General features: G+C 48.6%; 1 protein-coding gene across 1 annotated transcript; it reads left to right on the forward strand.

The window, feature by feature from the left end:
• The first annotated feature begins 511 nt into the window (after nt 1-511).
• On the forward strand, nt 512-5,173 carry SRXN1 (sulfiredoxin 1). Its single transcript, XM_090286175.1, has 2 exons — nt 512-771; nt 4,110-5,173. The coding sequence occupies exons 1-2, from the start codon at nt 562-564 to the stop codon at nt 4,311-4,313; spliced, it is 414 nt and encodes a 137-aa protein (XP_090142301.1). The 5' UTR covers nt 512-561; the 3' UTR covers nt 4,314-5,173.
• Nucleotides 5,174-20,618: the final 15,445 nt, after the last annotated feature.

Raw genomic sequence — 20,618 nt, forward strand, 5'->3', positions numbered from 1 at the left:
ATACATGCAAAGTGTTTAGAACAGTGTCTGATACAGCACAGATTCATAGTTTTACTGTTGTCGGAGTTATCACTTCCAGGGCTATTACCGATATGGTTTTGACTGCCCAGCGCCCAAGTACTGTGGGTTTTGCCAACTCATCCTCGCTCCACAGGTTCGGTCACTGCCCCCCTCCCTTGTCCCCGCCCCGGACCCCACGGGTCTGAGTCACCCCGGACCGTGCGTCACCCGCGCTCTCTGGCCCCAAGACTTGCAGACTCACCCTGAGTCAGCGGGTCTGGGCGCTTCCACTCCCGGGACTCCACGCGGCAGAGGGGAGAGGACGGGGCGCCCCCCAGCGGAGAGTCGGAGCCCCGCATGGCTTCCGCAGCGCCCAGCGAGCCGAGGCGACGTCGGGTTGTGGGCGCCGGGATGGGACCGGAACACCACGGGGTCTGGCGAGAACGGCACCCTGGCCCGGGCCCCCGCCCGCCTCCGCGGAATGGTACGGCCCGGCCGGGTTAAAGTCCCGGGTGGGAGGGTGCGGGCGGCGGCGGCAAGGCAAGCAGCGGCGGCGGTGCTATGGGGCTGCGTGCGGGAAGAGCACTGGGTAGGGCCGGGACGGGCCTGGGGTCCCCCGAGAGACCCTGGCCCAGCGGCGGCGCGCAGGGCGGCAGCATCCACTCGGGCTGCATCGCGGCGGTGCACAACGTACCACTGAGCGTGCTCATCCGGCCGCTGCCGTCTGTGCTGGACCCGGCCAAGGTGCAGAGCCTCGTGGACACGATCCGGGTGAGGCCCCGGGGGTGCCCGTCGGAGGGAGGGCCTCGGAGGAGGCAGGTGGCACAGGATGCTAGAGGGGTCTGGTTCCCGGCTTCACCGAAACACTGTATTTGCTGTGTGACCTTGAGCAACTGGCTGGGCCTCTCTGGGCCTCTCTGGGCCTCTTGTTGCCTCACTTGAGCAAGCAGAGGATTGACGAGACGATCAAATTAAGGATCATCAACAGAAAGATAGCACTGCCCTGAAGCAGTTTTAAGTGCCTTAGCTTCTCCATGCCAATCCCATGAAGTAGAAACTACTATTGTTCATCTTTTACAGATGAGGAGACTGAGGCACTGGAGGATTTAAGCACTTTTTTCAAGGCCAGACACTTAGAAAGTGGCACAGCCTGGCCCCAGGGCCCAGCCGCATGGCCACCGTACTATCTGGAGATAAGCTGTGCTGTCACCTCTGGCTATGCAAGTGAGTGGCAGGGGAACTCCGCATGTCATGTCTGCTGGGAGGACCTTGTTTGAATTGGAACAGGGAGAGGACAGGGGTCAGCCCCATCAATAAAGCAGGATGTTCAAGAATGCTCCTGGCAGGAACTTTGGGGAAGGATGGGGACATATGTGTCAGGTTAGGACTGCATGGCATCTTGTCCCCTTCCCTCAGACCCTTGAAAGGTGACCCAAGGCTGTGCCAAGCACCTCTATAGCTCCTCCAAATGTCTTTCAGGCCTAGAGTTTGCACTGCTGTTCCACTGCCTGAAAGTGCTTCCCCAGTGGCTACAGGGCCTTCTCCCCACTTGGTTCAGGTCTCTGCCTCCCCATGCATGGGGGTTAAAGGAGACCTGGCCTCTCTATCTGTCCCCTTAACCTGAGATATTTCCCCATGAAGCACCTTTGTCCACATGAAATTATATTATAAATTTATTTGTTCGTGTTTCGTTGTCTGCCCCACCTCATGTGAAGTAATATCTTGGCTGTTTCCTCAACACCAGGACAGTGCCTGGCTGTTGATGGAGGATCTAGTCTTGCATGCCGTCTCCCACCCTGGGCCTTCCCACGGGCTTTTTACCCTGCCAGGAACACTCTTCCATCTCTTCTTTATTTCTCACTCCTTGGTCTTCCTGTCTCCGGGTCAGTGTCTTCCCTGATGGCCCCTACTGGGCTAGGGGCCTCCTGTGGGCCCCTAGCCTCCTGCAGGCCCCTAACCTCCTGCATGCCCACCAGCATAGTTCTGATCCCACTGGGTTTTAATGGACTGTTTACACACCTGTCTTCCATGCTACGCCATATGCTCTATGAGGGCAAGAACCAGACCTGCTTACCATAGGTGTTAGTTTTCTATGCCTATTGTAACTTAGTGGCTTAACACAGTACAGTTTGTTATTCTATAGTCAGAAGTCCACAGCGGTCTCACTGGGCTAAAATCAAGTCAGCAGGGCTACATTCCTTTCTGGAGTCTCTAGGGGAGAAGCCGTTTCCTTGCCTTTCCCAGCTTGTAGAGGCCACCACATTCCTTGGCTCACAGCATCTTTGCTCTGTCTTCAAAGCCAGCAACATCACCCTTGTCAAGATCCTTCATTGCATCTGACAAGTCCCTTATGTCATGTAAGTAACATATTCACAGCCTGCCAGGGCGTTGGATGCGGCCGTTTTGGGGAGCTGTTATTCTGCATCCACCACCACCATGCCGCCAGCACCCCACACGGCTGCCCCTTGCCAGTGCTCCACTGCCGGGCAGGCTGTGCTCTGTGCCTCCCACACTTCAGCTTCATGACCCTTCAGCAGCAGCCCTATAGAGTGTCTTACTCCCATTGTACCAATTAGGAACAAGGCTCAGGGACACGAGGCCACTTGCTCAGGATCCCCCTGCTGCTCTTTGGAGGAGCTGAGATTCAAACTCAGGTTTGCCTGGTTCCAGAGCCCTGGCTCGTAACTGCTCATAACTTAATGCTTAATGGTCGTTTCTGGAATAAATGGATAAATGGATCCATCAAAGCAGCATAATAAGAGAGAACCCATGGGCCACTGGCAGGAGAACTTCCAAGCAGCTCACACGTAATGTGGTCTCCCCAGGGTGCTAGGCCCCACCCAGCCCCGCCTCAGGCTTTCCCTGCGTGGAGGACCACCCACTCTCCAGCTGGCTCCAGGCCCATAACAGGAACTCAACTTAGATCTCCTCTTTCTCTTCTCCTCACGTTCACCCCTTCACAAACTTGTCCACCTCTCCCTTTCCCCTCCCCACCTCCCCCAGGCCAGTGTCTTCTACTGAATGCCTGCTGAGGCCTCATCTCTGTCCTCCCTGCTCTTGCCCTTGTCCACCCCACCAAGCCTGCTTTCCTATGGCTACTTAATGGAATGTCCATTAGATCTTGTCACCCTCCCCTGTTTAAAATGCTCCAGGGCCTACCCACTGCTCTTAGAAACAAACCCACATGGTCTGGCTCCTTCTGACTTTTCTGACTTCTACTCCTCAATCCTCTTTGAGTTCCCTCTGGTCAACTGGCATTTTTGCCATGCCTCCAATACAGTGAACTTGTTCCGGCCTTTTGCACTTGCTGTTTCCTCTGAATGGGATGATCTTCCCTCACATCTATTATTGAGCGCTTTGCATGCACCAAGCATTGTTCAAAGTGCCATATATATATATATATATATATATATATATATATCCCCATCTGATAGATGGGGCAACTTAGGCACAGAGAGATTAATTGTCCAAGGTCACATAGTGGTTAAGTAGCAGAGCTGAGATTTGAACCTGGCAGTCAGTCTCTTACTATAAACTATTCCAACTCTGCCTTTCCAAGTGGACTTCTCTATGTTCAGTTCTCTGCTCCATTGTCACCTCAGAGAGGCCTTGTGGCTCCTGTCCCTGTCATGGCAACCTGTGTTATTGTCTTCATAGCATTTCTCTAACACTTCTTCATTCCATTTGTCCCACTAGACTGAAACCCATGACAGCAGGAGTTGTGTCTGTCTCATTTTGACTGTACCTTATTCCCAGAGTCTAGAATAGTGCCAGATAGATATATGGTACGTGGGTATGTATGTGCAGATATACATGCACGTGGTGTGTTGATAAATGTTTAACAACCTGGTTTCTAAGGAGGAAAAGCCCTGATCTGCAGCATCTTCCCATTTCCCTGGTGTAAATACCCTCACCATGGCTGAATTTCAAGCTACCAAGGGGATGTCAACCAGCTCACAAAATTCCTGACTATTTGACAGTGTTTCACACAAGCTAGCATGAACCAGTGTGCTCACCCTGTAGGAACGCAACACAGGTTAACAAAGTCTGCTTTGTAAACTGTCAAGCATTATTCCATATTCATTTACCCTGTGCCCCCTTCTCTCTAGGAGGACCCAGACAGCGTGCCCCCCATCGATGTCCTCTGGATCAAAGGAGCCCAGGGTGGTGACTACTTCTACTCCTTTGGGGGCTGCCACCGTTATGCAGCCTACCAGCAGCTACAGCGAGAGACCATCCCTGCCAAGCTTGTCCAGTCCACCATCTCGGACCTAAGGGTGTACCTGGGTGCTTCCACACCAGACTTGCAATAGCAGGCTCCTTGGCACCTGCCACCACTCCCAAAAGCCCAAAAGACATACTTGCCTTCCAGTGGGCTGGGCCATGCAGAAGGTGTAGCAGGGGAGCATTCTCTTTGTGCCTGGAGGGAGGAGGGCCTGCTGCTAATCACCCTCTTCGTAGCTACAAGACCTTGGACTCACTACTGAACCATTTGGGAGGCCTAGTTCCCACCACTGAAAATGGGTCATGGCTTGGCTTTCGAGGGATTATTGAGAGGATGAAATGAGATAGGAGGTGGGTTTGGAGAATCACATGCTGCTGGCTCCAGATTCCCAAGAACAAGGATCCTTTTGCATTTCTGTCTTTGTATATCCTGTTATGGGGAATACATTTAGCTCTAAGTAAAGGAAAACCTAGTTTAACAAAGAGAAATTTGTTTTTCCATATAGCGTCAATTCTGGAGACAGGTGACTAACAGTATTGGTTTAACAACTCAGCGAAGATATGGTGCACATCTCTAGTCCTTTCAGCCTTTCCCTTATTACCCATTGCTTCATGGTCAGAGATGGCTGCTGTGCCTCCAGGAATCATGGCTACATGCAAGGAAGCAAGTAGTAGGGGAGAAGGAAGGGCTGAGCCAGCTGGACCTGTCAACTTCTATCATAAAGTCAGACCTTTCTTAGAGATCTTTTTCCTGCTCTCTCCTCTGAGAATTTCCACTTAGGTTTTCTTGGCCCAAACCAGCTACTATTGTCTCCACTAGGTGCAAAGAAAGCTTAGACAGCAGGGAACAGAACTGTCCCAATTGAGTGGACAATCACATACCATCTCCTGGGACTGGCACACTGCCCCTTGAAATAAAATTGGAATCTTACTACCGAGAGAGAAATGAGTACTTGCTATCAGTTAGCTTTTGCTGTGTGACATACCATCCCCAAACTTGGCAGCTAAAAATAAGTCATTTATTTGCCCACAACTCTGTGGATTGACAGTTTGGACTGCGTTCATCTGGACAGTTCTGATGTCACCTAGGGTCAGTCCTGGTACTGCATGCAATCCGTTGTCACCTCAGATGGTTCTAGGATGGTCTAACTTGTCTGGCAGTTGGTGGGCTGTTGGCTGAGTGACTAGTTCTCCATGTGGCTTCTCCAGCAGACTAGCTCAGGCTTAATCACATGATGTCCTCAGGATTCCAAGAGAATGAGAGTAGAGGCTGGGAGGCTTCTTGAGTTCTAGGCCCAGAACTGGTACATCACCTTTTGCTAACTTCTTTTGGTCAGAGCAAATCATAAGGCTGGCCCAGATTCAAGGAGTGAGGAAACAGGCTATTTCTCTCGGAGAAACTGAAAATAGTGTGGCATTTTCCATCTATCATGAATTATTTGCATAGGCAAATAGCAGTCTTTCTCTTGCACAGGACCTCGCTCTGCCCAGGCTGAATCCACTAAGACATTGTTACAGCCCTCAAATATAGCACAGGGGGTGGATTTTTTTCCAGGGCTGGGTCTACTGTAAGAGGGGAATTTTGTTATTTGCACCGGTGAGATAGGGTAGGTCAGCTGGGACATTCCAAAGGGGCATCTGAAAGCCAAGAGTTCTGGGAGTAAGGGCATAGAGTGAGGCGGGCCTTGCTTGCCCTGTCCTGCTAAGGGGTCTTGGTAACTTGGCATTTTCAAGCCTCTGTCTCCCCAGCTCAGTAATGAAGATAACAGCTCTCACACCTGTTCTCTGTCACAGGGAAAGATGACTGAGGTGACCAACAGAATTTAAAATGAATGTAGTCTTAAGTGCATTGTCATATTCTGGATTGGCTCTTAAAACAACAACAAAAAAAGGACATTAGTGGAAAAACTGGAATTCTGAATAAGGCCTGGATTTTAGTTAATAACATACCAATGTCAGTTTCTTAGCTTTGACAACTTAGTAACATGTAAGATGTTGATATTCCTAGGCTAGGAATTCTCCGTACTATATTGGCAACTGTTCTATAAATCAAAAATCATTCCAAAATAAAAGTTTATTTAGTAAAAAGAGGGGTGTAGTTGTTTTAGACCAGTGGTTCAGGTTCTGAAACTGGTTTATTAAAACACAGATGGCTGGGCCCCACCCCCAGAGTTTCTAATTCAGTAGGTCTGGGGTGGGACCTGAGAACTTGCTCTTTTTTTAAAAAGTTTTATTTATTTCTAGAGAGAGGGTAAGAGGGTGGAGAAAGAGAAGGAGAGAAACATCAATTGGTTGTCACTTGTACATGCCCTGAGCCCCAAGACATGTGCCTTAACCTGGAATCGAACCAGTGACCTTTTGCTTTGTGGGATGACACCCAACCAACTGGGAGCCACACCGGTGAGGGAAGAGAATTTGCTTTTCTGACGAGTGCACAGGTACTGTTGCTGCTGCTGTTCAGGGACCATAAGCTGGAATTACTGATCTAGACTGCATGAATTATTTTCAAACATGGTGACACCCCCTCCACCCTCATTAGGCTGGCTCCCAGGAGATCTGTGTTCTAGAGCCAGCTTGTACACACATTCCGCTGTGATGTTGGACAAGCCCTTCCTTGGGAGCTTTTTCCAAGCTGTCGAATGAACTGTCTATTCCCAAGGTTGTTAGCAAGGGTCAGGAATCTAAGAACATGATTTTTAGACTATGCTGTCATGTCTCACCAGAGTAATGACCTCCTGCACCGATTGGCTAGTGACGCAATGGTTGCCCCTTCCTGAAAGGATTTTTCTTCTTGTAGATAAGACTCAAGCAGGCTACACTGTTTGAGGGTGCAGAACAGACTTGGAGGGGGAGGGGTTGGACATTCTTAAGGAAGAGGAGGTGGGTTTTGAAGGGTGAAATCTAGTTGCTCGCAGTGGAGGCTGAGAGCTGCGTTTGCCGCTTACGCCAGCAGGTGGCGATGCTTTCCGGCCTGCGGGAGCGGGGCTGGGCCTCTATCCCAAAGAGCTATGGAAAGGGGGTGGGTAGAGGGGCTTGGCTGAGAGAAGGCCTATGAGTAACCCAGAGAAGCAGGGGGTCCAGGCATGAGGAGATTGAGCTAGGAGTCTATAGTTTCGGGTTCTCCTTATTCTAACCACTCTTGCTCTGTATCCTTGGACACATCATGACTTCTCCAGGCCTATCTTGTAGTCTGCAGATGCTGAGCCAGCCAGTCTCAGGCTCAGCAAAGGTGGCACCTCCTCCGAAAAGCTTCCTGATCCTCTAGGCTGAGCCATATCTCCCTATGGGCTCCCCTGATCCAATAGCGTGTCCCCTCCCCAAACAGACCACTGCCCCCAAGACCTTGGGTCCAATAAAAGGCAATGTGTAGGGACTCCTTAGTCCCCTCACTGCCCTGGAACCAACCTTCTTCACTTTTTTAAATTTCACAAGTTATATGTGAGTATAGTCATCTTTAAAACATTAAGATATTAAAACACTAAGTCATTAAAAATTTAAAAATTACAATATTAGACACGAGGCATAGTCTTGTTTGTCCCTTTGCCTCCCTGATTGGGAAAATTACCTTCATTAATTTGGCATATGTCCTTCCAGAACTTTTTCTAGTAGTGTTAGTGTGTGTAACTAAAGAATGATTTTCTTTTATACATTATTTTGCAGATTGCATTTCTTCGCTGTCAGTGTGTCCTAGCCATCTACCTCATTAGTGTCTTTTTTCTCCCAAAGTAGCTCTCATTCTGGTCATTTCCTCAGAGGGTTTGTCCCCATCCCCCATCATTCTATCAACTTACTCAGTTTTATTTTCTTCCTGGCCTTTATACACTCCATGAAATCATCTTCTGTGTCTATTTATGACTATCTCACTCACTAAAATGTAACTTCTTGGAACCAGACTTGATCTGTCTTGTTTATCACTGCAGGCCCAGTGCCAAAAACAATGAGTGGTACATAGTAAGTGTTCAATAAATACCTGTTGAGCCCTGGCTGATGTGGCTCAGTGGATTGGTTTGATTCCCAGCCAGGGCACATGCCTGGGTTGTGGGCCAGGTCTCCAGTTGGGGGTACGCAAGAGGCAACCAACCACGCATTGATGTTTCTCTCTCTCTTTCTCCCTCCCTTCCCCTCTCTCTAAAAATAAATAAATAAAATCTTTTAAAAAATACCTGTTGAATGAATGCATTGAAGATAGGTTGAGCTTATTCTTTTCATTGCTGCATAGCATTCTATGGTCTGAATATAACTATTAGTCAGTCTCCTGTTGATAGATATTTAAGGGTTTACGGTATTTTGCTGCTATGAACACTTTCATCCATCACTCTGTGCTCTCTCAACTGTACACCTATGATTGGACAGCCTGGCCAATACACAGCTCAATTTGCAACTTCTAAGGTACTAGCAAATTTTTGTCCAGAGTAGCAGAGTTTGGGGGGCTTCTTGCCTTCCCTACACCCAACGAGTGCTTCTTCTTAACGCTTTTTCACTCATGAAGACAGTTGAGAATCCTAAGAAAGCCATAAGCCCTTTCTCCAGAAATACACACACAAAAATACTTTGGGCAATTTCTGGGAGTCCCTGCATTTGATTGCCTTGCCCCCCAGGGGACCCTGAATAAAGTATTTAGAATCCTAATCATCTCATGATATGCATGGGAATGCTGAGGCAAATGCTGAAGGGGGTGTGAATGAAGGAATAAATGAGATCTAGTTTTATGGGAGGTGGAAGAAAATGTCCAGACCTGGATGTACCTCCAGTCAGAAAAAAAAAAAACATCTCGCTGGGCGGCAGGGGAAGGAATTCTCATCCTGCTCTACCCTGGAATAGACCCCGCACCAGGATGGCCTTCAAGGGGTCCCAAGACTCAGGTTTGACAGCTCCACCTATCAGCCCTGGCAAAAGGCAGACCAATCTGGCATCCAGGGTCAAAGCAGGGAATCAGGAAGAGGCTCTGACTCCCCTGGACCAGACACAGGTACTGTGTGCTACAAACCACACTTGCTTCCAGCCTTTGGGGTTCCAATTCCGACTGTAGCACTTCCATAGAAAGGGAAGGTAAGGAGTGTTCATTACCAAAGCCTCTCTCATCACCACCACCACCACCATCATCATCATCGTCCCTTCCGTCCTTGACACAGTAGTCTCTAGAGGTGGACAGGACAGAAATGACCTTTCCTGTGGGACAGACAGATGGATAAAATGAGGCCTCTGGAGGAACAGCGACCTGCCGCAGAGCCCCTGGCGAAAGCAGCCTGGTTAATGGGCCCACACACACCGACCCCGCCGGCTCATCCGCCCCGCCCGCCCTCTCGGCCCCTTCCCCGGGCCTGACCCCCGGCTCTGCCTGACAGATGACCTCAGCTGCCGCCAATCCATTGGTTCCAGCTCCCGGGGGGTGCGCAGAACAAAGCGCGCTTTGTGGCGGGGCCGTCCCCTCACCCGGCGCGTCCGCCGCCGGGACCCCCTCCGGAACTCCGAGCGACGCCCCCCGGCCGACAGCCGTGTAATGTCTTCCAGGCCGCGCAGCTCCCTCCAAAGCCCAGAGCCACGCTCGCCTCGCCCGGGGGTTCTCCGGACCCCCCAGGTCCCCGCTTGGCCCCTTCGGCGGTGAGATTGGGGGCGTCCCAACAGGAGGCTGTGCAGACTGCCAACCTGTGCCTGCGGAGGAAGCCAGGGGGCAGGAGGAATCCATGCTTGCGGTCCTGGCTGTGGGCGGAGGGCAGGTGCTGCCACCTGGCAACCTCATGCTAACCCTGAGTGCTACCAATTGGGGTGGAAAATACTATTGTGGATGGTGTTGTCGCTGTTACTGTTGTCGTCCTATTATTGTTAGTGTTTTGTGGAAGTGAAGGAGCATCACTTTAGGACAAATCTGGGTTTGAATCTTGGCTTTGCCATGGGGCCTTGGTAAGTGAGATTACCTCTGGGAACAATAGTAACCAACATTTCCTGAGCACCTACTGTGTGTCTGACCCTACTAAGTGCGTATTGAAGACATTATTTAACTCATTTAATCCTTATGACAACTTTAGGAGGGAGGGCTTATTGTCCTCATTTTACAGAGGTGGGAACCGTGCCTCCAGCTGAGCTGGAGACAAATTCACCTCTGAGCCTCAGTTTCCTTGTCTGTAAATAGAGACAAGCATAGCAACTTCCCGTTAGTTAGAAAAGCTCATCATTCCCATTAGTCTTAAGTCTTTCCAGAAAGGGACTGGGAGCAGGTTCCTGGCTTGCCCCGGAGACACCAGCATGGGTCCACACCCAGAGCCCTCATCTGTTGAAGACTCTCCATGGACAGCGAGGCTTCTGCGGCTGTGGCTCCCATCAGGCCTGGAGAGGGGAAGGAGGAGGAGGAGGGTCTGCCCACAGCTGGAAACCTTTTCCCTGAGAGACAATTGCTAGCCTGTTGTGCCCATGAGGGTTAATCGGGCTAGGGCAGGAGGAGAGAGCAGCCATGCCCAGAGAGGGGACCAAGGGGCCACAGAGAGGACTGGGCAGGAGTGTCTGCCCCCTCCCACCCTTCACACACCTCCCTGGATGTTCACTCTACAAATCGGTACCAGGCAGCTACTGTGTGCCAGGCACTGTACCAGGCGCTGGGGCCATCAGAGTACAAAACAGATGGGAGCGCCTGCCTTCCTGACATCCACTCAGGGGAGACAGGCAAGAAACACACACACGAAGTACGTATAAAATGTAAAGTGCAATAGCCCGTGATAAGTGCTATGAGGGGAAAGCTGGCGAGAGAGAAAGAATGACATAGGAAATATCAGTTTCGTTTAGGGCGTTGGGCCTCTCTGAGGAGGGATCACTGACCTCCACAGAGAGGAAAGGAGTCCTGTGGATTTCAGAAGGAAGTATGTTTCAAGCAGAAGGAACAGAACGTGGGAGCCTATGCAGAGAGTCCAAGAAACAGCAAAGAGGTCGGAGTGGTGGGACAAGGGCTGGGGCTGGCAGGTGATAAGGCAGGAGAGGTGGGCATCGTCGACTTGGGACGGACCTCGTAAGTGGTGAGAACTTTGCCTTTTCCTCCAAGTGACCTGGGAGACATGTGAGGCTGCTGAGTGGAGAAGGGGAGGAAGGGGGTGAAGGGGGAGGTTGTTGCTGTCACCAAGGCCCCAGGTGATGGTTGGTGGATTGGGCCAGAGTGGTGAGAAGTGATCAGAATCCTGATGTAATTCGAAGAGGGAGCACCAGAATTTTCCAGTGGATGGAACTCGATCTGAGGGATGACAGAAAGGGAGGTCCCGAGTGGCCCCCAGCTTTGGGAGCCCACCAGAACCTTCATAGTAGGGCCCCAGTTCCCCGAGACCACAATGAGGAAGTGAGCTTAGAAAAAGGTTTTTAAAAATCCCATGAAGAGTCTCCTTCACAATTTGGGCCACTTTTTGGAACAGGAGGGCTTGGTATCAGCTTCAGGGTCCATGGGTTTTAAATCATTAACTCTATCTGCTTTTGTTTTACTTAAATTTAATTTTTTTTTTAAAAGAAACAAGATAGGCAGCCTAAGTGGAAAATCAGTATCATGTGACATAAATAAATGTCGCTGACAATATAAACAATGTAAACATAACACTGTACTGAATTTCCTTCAGACTTAGCTGAGGGAGCTCTCTATATTTAGCAAATGTTTGAGAAACCCACCCCCTCCAACTCAGAGGTCTCTCCTTGCAGGAGTCAGGATCATCATCTTCTTCTCCGTATCCTCACCCTTTTATATTTTATTTAACAAACACAGAGCATTTATGAGAGTATTTAAATGCTTTCCAAATATAAAGTCAGCTGACCTTTACAACAACCCCATGAGATTATTATCCCCACTTTGCAGATGAGGAAACTGAGGCTCAGGGAGATGAAATCCCTCGCCCACAGTCACACAGCAGGGATGAGGCAGAGCCAAGATTCAAACTTACTCCAGCATATCATTTTTACTTTGGAAGTGCCAAACTATTGAAACGAGAAGGTCCTTCAATTCACTTTAATTCAGTAAGTAATGACTGAGTTTCTACTAAAATTTAAGTCATATCATATCACCCCTTGCTTAAAAGTGTTTAAGGGTCAAATTTAGAAAACAATTCCAGCCTGGGTGACTCAGTTGGTTGGAGTGTCACCCTATACAGTGAAAATGTTTGGGGTTTATCCCTGGCCAGGGCATGTACCTAGGTGGCGGGTTCAATCTCCAGTCAGGGTGTATGGGGGGCAATGTTTCTCCTTCGATGTTTCTCCTTCACTCTCTCCCTCTCCCTCTCACTCTCTTCCTTCCTCTCTCTTTAAAATCAATAAATATATTTTTGGGTGTGGATTAAAAATAAGTAAAAATAATTTTTTTAAAAAGAAAACAATTCCAGGCTCTTCACCATCAATGCCCTGAATGACCTGCTCTTCCCCAGCTCATCCCACTCTAGGCAGGCTGGTTGCCTCACAGTTCTCAAATGCTTTCTGACCTCAGGGCCTTTGCATTTCTCTTGCCTCTGGTAGAATGCCCTTCCTCTGCTTCTGCCAGATCTTTTACATCCTTCAAGACTCAGCTCAATGTTAACCCCTTAGACTTCTCCTACTTCTTCATCCCTCCCATGATCTTCCCACTATTCTTACCCTGTTTTTTCCTTCATGATTCATAATTGTATTGCTTATTTGCCTGTATTCTTGTCCTTTGTCCTGCTACCTCACCATGATGTAAGCCCCGTGTAAGCAGAACCTGGTGGATTGAGCAGCTAAGCATCTGGATGAAGAGCCCACAGCAGAGCAGACTTGGAGAGGCAGCATTTGGACTGTCCCCAGGTGGGGAAGCAGATGTTTCTATGGAGCTGCAGAGGGTACGGGGTCACCAGGAAGACCAACTTAATATGAGGAAAAGTCTTTCACAAAGTCCTAGTGATCAGACAATGGAAAGGATTATGTCATGAGGTAGTGAGGACCCCATCACAGGTGTTATGGAAGCTGAGACAACCCTTGATCAGGACTATCCAACGTGTTGGGGCTGTATAGAATGGATTCACTACCACAGATGGAGTAGATATTCATTGACTTGCTCACTTACCCATTTGTTCATTCATTCTGTCTCCTATCTATCCATTTATTTATTGACTCTGTTTCCCAAATTTACTGTGTCATGGACAACTTCATGATTTTGGTCACACCCACATGGCATCTGTACTTAATATCTTAAGTACATATATCATGTGCATATAACATTTCAAGGATGACTTAAATCCATGTTTTTACATAAACTTTATTGAGGTTTAATTTACATACAATGAAGTACATCCATTTAAAGTGTACAGTGCAATCAATATATTTTAGCAAATATACACTCCCATGTAACCACCACCTCAGTCAACACACAGAACACGTCCATCACCTCCGTGAGCTTCCTTGTGCCCCTTTTCAGTCAGGCCCCCATTGCCACCATGGTAATAAGCTGTCACTTTATCAGAAAGCATCAAATACATCACCAGAGTTTCTCCAAGACCAGCTTCTTCCTAACAGCAATGTCCAAGCATACATGAAAAATCAGAATTCCTTGCCACAACTAAAAAGTAACTGACCAAAATGAATAAAGTGGAAACAAAATAATATCCTCAAATTCTAGCTGAGCCCAAGACCAGCTGTCTTCAGATTAGTGCCCATCAGCAGATGAGTGGATAGAAAAACTGTGGTACATTTTCACAATGGAATACTACATGACTGTAAAAAAGAAGGAAGCCTTACCTTTTGCAACAATGTGGATGGACCTGGAAACTATTATGCTAAGTGAAATAAACCAGTCAGAGAAAGACAAACACCATTTGATCTCACTTATACGTGGAATCTAATGAACAGAATAAATTGACAAGCAAAATAGAAACAGAGGCATGGATACATGGAACAGGCTGACAGCTGTCAGAGAGAAGAATGGTTGGGGGGAAAACGGGGATGATGAGACTTTATTTGTGGTGATAGGCTAATGATGCAGGGTGCAGATGATGCTTTGTTGAGTTGTACACTTGAAATCTGCATGGTTTTGCGAACTAATGTCACCCTAATAAATTCAATTTTTTAAGAAAGGAAATTGATTCAGTACTGGTGGGAACACTTTGCAAAGTATTTGATGGTTTTACTCTGCTGTACACCTGAAACTAATCTAAAATAATATTGACTGTAAATTGTATTTGAAAAATAAGAAAAATGTTTAAAGGGGGAAAAAATAGAGAGAGAGAAAGAGAGAGAAAAAACCCCTGGTATTAGAAAAGTGTTATTGGCATCCTTTGGGACTTTCTGCTTGGCCTATTGGAAGGACTGGGAGATATTGAAAAAAGAATGACTTTCTCACTTAGGATTTGTTGTTAGTTAACACAGTCCTCCCTCAGTACCCACAATTGGTTCCAGGACCCCTAAGGATACCAAAATCCTTAGATGCTCAAGTCCCTTAAATAAAATATCACAGTATTTGCATGTAACACATACATCCTCCCATATACTTTAAATCACCTCTGGATTACTTACGATACCTAATACAATGTAAGTGCTATATATAAATAGTTGTTATACTGTATTGTTTAGGGATCAACTTTCTGGGAGTTTTAAAAATCTGCATTTGATTGAATCTGTGGATGCAAGACCCGTGAATATAGAGGGCTGACTGCTCCTTGTTGCTATTCACCCTCATTATCCTTCGTCCACATCCACCCTTACCCAACTGATGCAGGTTCCACATGGCAGCACCTCATTTCCTCTAACACCCACCTACTCACTCATTCATTCATTCACATGACAAGTGTTTATTAGTAGCTACTCTGAGCCAGCTGCTGAAGCTATAGAGAAAAACTACACTCTAGTTACTATGCCAGCCTTGAAGGTGGCATAATGCCCAGCACATAGCAAACTCTGAACAAATATCTGTTGAATGGGTTGCTGTGAAATGAAAGACACAAATGCCCATATCCTCCTTGATATTCTAAGCTGTTGTTCTAACAAAGTCTGCCTAGAGCAAGGAGGGAAGGCTTCCCTGAGGAGGTGGCCCTTGAGCAGACACTTGACCACCTCCTTCTACTCATTCTTTTTTCTCTCATTTGACAGATAGGGAAATGGAGGCACACAGAGGTAAAGTGACTTGTTCAAGGCTACACGGGAAGAAGAGAAGGAAGTGAGAGATGGACAGAACCTAGGACTCAGGGCCCCAGCTCACCATTTCTCCAAGGGCTAGGCCACATCCAGACCAGCAAACAGCTGAGCAGGCCTGGGAAGGGAGCTCCTAGGCCTGAGTCTGGAATCCATTTGCTCCGGCCAGCAATGTTTTCCCAGGGAGAAGTAGGAGGCCCCAGCCCTGCCCCTCCCTGTCCACCCCACCACCACCACCATCTGCTCCCTATTTATTTATTTATACTTAAGTCTCACCTCCCAACCCTGCCGGGGGCACCAAACAAACCGGCATCCCTGCAGAGAGGGGAATAGGGGCCCCGGGGGGGGGGGGGCACTGTCAGCCCCTGCAACCAGGAGAAGCCCGGGTCTGAGAGCTCCTTAGCACTACTACCCCTGCAGGGGCCAGCCAGGATGACTGGGTTCACAACCCAACTGTGGGACTTCCCGGCTGTTGACCTCTCTGTGCCTCGTCTCCTTATCTGTAAAATGGTGTTAATAATAGTAGTCACCACCTGGGGCTGCTAGTGAGAATTTAGTGAAGTGCTTTGGACAGCGTCTGGCACAGACAGGCTCAACAAGTGTTTCTGTTGTACTGTGTGACCTTGAGCAACACACTACCCTTCTCTGGCCTATTTCTTCATCTCTGCAATGGTCAGCTAGCCACAGGATCTAAGGGGCTCCAAACCGAATGTCCTAGGCTTTATAAGGGCTATCCCGTGTTCCTTCCCCAGGACCCTCTCCCCTGATCCTGGCTTAGGATAGATAATTGATGCCTGCCCCCTGTCTCCAGTGGAGATTGCCCTCCAACAACCTCCTAATCTGCAGGGAAGGCAAAACTACACCTTCGCAGCCCCACACAAGGCCAGGGAATCCCTCACCTCAGCCTCCTGAATTGCCACCCCCTGGAAGGCTAGCGCCTGCTGCCATCCACAGAGGTGCTGGCGTGATGATTGTTGCTGCCAATACAAATCCCAGGAAACTGGGCCCAGCTGCTCATTAATGATAATTAGCTTGGGGTCTGTCAGCTGAGAAGGAGCTGCAGGGGCCCAGGCTGCTCCTGGGGCTTTGTTCTGGGGCCCCAGCCGTCTTCCTCCCTGGGCTGTGGTGGCCTGTGTGCATCACTGCTCCCCAGATTGACCAACCCCTCTGCCCCTCACCCCCCACCTGAGCCTTCAAACCCCTGGTCTGAGTCTGCACCCTCCCCCATCTGAAACCCATCCTCTCTCTGTTCCACCAGCTCCCTCTGCTCCCAGGCTCTTTGAGACACTGTCACCTCACCAAATCTGTCTATGAATTCTCATCCCCTCTGGTGTTCATCCCTCCTCTGAGTCCCCCCCTCCCTCACTGAGCCCCACTCTTCTATCCCCATCCCTCTCCCTGAGCAGACTTCCACCCAGCCTGCCACCCCTTCTGAGCCTAAGCCCCCCAGCCCCCTACCTCCTCACACACCACACAGCGCTCAGGTACCCACTTGAGATGCATGTGCCATCTAAAGGCCTTTGGGGGGGCAGTCACAGGGCATCTAGGAAGACCCCTCTATTTTGGGGACCACGCTGCCACGTAGAAACCCCAGGGAACAGATTTCTGGAAGGAGAAGGTAGGCAGACCTGAGGGCCACTCTGAGAGGGAGTGAGCACCATCACCTGAGGCCCAGGGGCAGCACCCAGGCTCCTGCTAGCAGACAAGTGAGCAGCCCCAGGTGCCTGCCTGTTCCAGGAATCCAGGTGTCAAACAGCTTGGCCCCAGTTGCTTCTGGGGGGCAGATAAGTTGCAGAAAACAGCTGAGGGCTTCCATAGCCAGAGAGGGACCTAGCTGTGGAAGTCTTAAGAGGCCATGGAGGCATTTATGGGGCACACCTCACTGCCTGCTGGACCCATGCGAAGCGATCCCTTCCCATTGTCCCCCGGAAAGAGGCTCAGGAGGAGCTGTCATCTGCCTGACCGCACAGGAGGGCTGGGCTGCGCGCAAACCACCACGCAGGGCTATTCCTTATCCCAACTTCTCTCTGCTACACCCAGAGGCCTCCCAGGCCAGGGAGAGAGGAGAGGACAGGGGTGAGCCCCACCCCCATGAGAGGAAGCTGGGAAAGCAGAAGCTCCAAGGAGGGTGGGAATGGCAGGGAAGGGGGAGAGGAGGCAGGTGACTGTGGGAGCCTCTATCCCTGCCCTCCTCAGCCCTCTATCCCCCACCCAAGTGGGCCCCTCACCCCACCACTCCACTCTCATCTGGCCTCCATGTGCTTGGCCTGCACCTGAATACACAGTCCCCAACGATCTGTCTTGGGCTGTCAGAGGATCAATGGGGCTCCCAAGGCCTGGCCCAGCAGGAAGCTGCAGGGAAGTCCCTAACGAGTGCTAAGAAGAAGACCCAGGTTGGGCGACAGTGAGAAGAAGCCAGGCTGGGAACAGAGCCATGAGCCTGGATCTGCCATCTTGCTGGGGCAGGCCCCAGGAAGGCCTGGCTCCCCAACGGTTAGATCTGTCCACTGACCCTTTTGTGCAGGGTCTCAGGCTGGTTTCCAGGTCTGCTTTGCCTTCTATGTTTGGGGACCAGCCCCTTCCCCACTCTGGGCCTCAGTTTCCCCATTTGTGGACGTGAAGGGATTGCATCTCAGGTGGACATAAGGTTCTCAAATCAACAGGAGATCTCTTTTTATGTGCAAATAAAAAATGGCCTCCAAGATGTTAAAGGCAAGTTGAAGGTCTTCTCTACACCTTATAATGGCGACCGCGACTCCTCTCAGAAGCTGAATATAAAGTCACCGCAAAATTGATCTAAAGGTTTTACCATGCAAATGGGAAAACTGAGGCCAAAGTAAGGAGGCTATTCACAACCAGTCCTAATATGATTTTTGCTGAAGGCCTACTATGTTCCAGGCTCTCTGCTAGGTGTGTATGTGGGGGGGGGGGGGGACCCACTATTACCCCTGCCCTCATGGAACTTATTCTCCAGCTCAAGGAAAGAAACAGATAACTAAATATTGACCAAGCATAGCAGGTGCTGGAAGGAAAAATAGAGGGAGCAACAATAGAGACCAACTTTGGGGTACCATTTGGGACAGAAAGCCTGAGAGATAGAAGGGATAGCTAGTGATGTGACATTACAGCTGAGACTTCAAAACGACTTTGCCATGTGAAAATGAGTAGAGGATGACTGGATGTTACCAGCACTGTTTTTTTTTAAATAGTAAAACCCCAAAATGACCCAAATGTTTATCAACATGGAGTTCTGGATGGTATATTGTGGTAATAAATTCAATGGCATACTATATAGCGGTGAAAAAGAACTGCAGTTTTATGCCTCAACACAGATGGATCTCCAAAGCATACTGCAAAAGGAAAAAAACAAGTAAAATAGGATACACATTATAAATACAAACACAGTATTATCTCGTGGGAATTTCTCTATGCTTTTAAGAATGAAATATAGTCCTACATATTGTATAAGGATTTATACATGTGTAGTAAAAGTTACAACATTCATGGGCCCTGGCTGGTGTGGCTTGGTGGATTGAGTGGCAGCCTGGAAACGAAAGAGTCACTGGTTCATTTCTCAGTCGGAGCACATGCCTGGGTTGCAGGCCTGTCCCCAGTTAGGGGTGCACAAGAGGCAACCACGCATTGATGTTTCTCTCCCTCTTTGTCCCTCCCTTCCCCTCTCTCTAAAAAATAAGTATATAGAATAAAATAAAATAAAATAATTCATGGGAATAATAAGTATCAAGGTAGTGGTTTCTTCAGCATGGGCAGTGGAATTGTTATTAGCGGGATACCATGCACCTCTGTATTAATTATCTTTTCCATGTAACAAGTTACCCTGCAACATGGTGTTTAAAAGCAACAAGTCATTTGCTATTTATCTCACAGCTTTTCAGATCAGGAATTTGGGAGTAGCTGGGTGGTTCTTGTCCCACGAGGTCAGATGTCAGCTGGGGCTGCAGACACCTGAAGGCCTGCCAGGGCTGGAGGGGGTCCCCTACATGTGACCTAGATTCCATCACGTGTTGACTGGATTCTGAATGTGAGCACTGACAGACAGACATCTGGGCAGAAGCTGTATCCTTTTTACGACCTTGCCTCAAACATCACTTCCACCAGTCTCTTCATCAGAAGTGAGTCACTGAGCCCCCAGCCCACACTCAAAGGTGAAGGGAAGTAGATGCTACCTTTTGAAGAAAGGAGTGTCAAAGAATTTGTGGACATATTTTAAAAGCACTACACCCTCAATTGGATTTGAAAAGTTTTTCTTCTTAAACTGGGTGGTGAGAACATGGAGTTTTATTATACTATTCTCTATATTTCTTTATGTGTTTAAAAGCACCCATCAGGAGATGGACAGTGGGGAGGGTGAGCAATTATGAGTAAGGGGGAGCAAAGGAAGGCAGAGGGGTGGGCAGTGCCCAAATCACTCAAGGCCTTGTTGGCCAAGGTCACATCATGGGTGGGACAGAGTCAGAACCTGGGCAGTGCAGGGTGGGATCTGATTCCCCTCTGAGTCTCAGAACCTGGAATTAGCCTGGCCTGGAGGAGGTCCCAATATTGGTGGCAATTCCTTCTCTGAACACCGCTACTGGGTACCCGCTCTACTGAAGTCTCCCATTCACTATCGTCCCTTGATACCAGGCTCATTTCCCCCAGAAGCATCCATCCACTTGTATTGGTTTCTGGGATGTTCTGCCACAAAGTTATATGCAATATGTACATTTTTATCATACACACACTTCTACACCATTTTCCCTCTTAACCATACACTTTGGAGATTCTTTTATAGTAGTACATAGCAAGCTTCTTCATTCTTTTTCAGAGCTTCATAGTATTCCATCATGTGGACATCCTGTAGTTGATTTAACCAATCCCCAATTTATAGACATTTATCTTATTTGCTTTTATTACTTTGTGAACTTCAAATGTAGAGAGTTAAAAACAACAACTCCTTCGTTCATGGCAGATTATCATTGTTGACCTTCGCACACACACACATACACACCCTTTGTTTTATTTTTCTCTATTTCCTTTTATTTCATTTCCCCTTACCATTTTAAGCACCTCTGTAGACCCATTCTGGTGGATTCCATGTGTGTTCTTTGATGTATTAGCCTTCTTGGAGAACATAATATGATTGCATATATATTGTTGCTTTCTGTGTAAGCATTTTAAATCTATTTTTGCTCTAGTGCTCATTTCCTGTTTAACGTGCATCCAGGTTATGTCTAGACCTGCGGCTACTAGAACTTCTTGGTTTGCATTCGCCTCATCTTCCTCTCTCCTCCCCTGGTGGT

The sequence above is a fragment of the Furipterus horrens genome, unplaced genomic scaffold (assembly GCF_987537825.1).
Source record: "Furipterus horrens unplaced genomic scaffold, mFurHor1.1.pri manual_scaffold_8, whole genome shotgun sequence".
Taxonomy (NCBI): Eukaryota; Metazoa; Chordata; class Mammalia; order Chiroptera; family Furipteridae; genus Furipterus; species Furipterus horrens.

Bases quoted from the DNA above. Each gene is read 5' to 3' on its own strand.
- SRXN1 (XM_090286175.1), top strand. From the start codon at position 562: ATGGGGCTGCGTGCGGGAAGAGCACTGGGTAGGGCCGGGACGGGCCTG. The intron at 772-4,109 runs GTGAGGCCCCGG...CCTTCTCTCTAG, and splicing joins GCCTCGTGGACACGATCCGG to GAGGACCCAGACAGCGTGCC.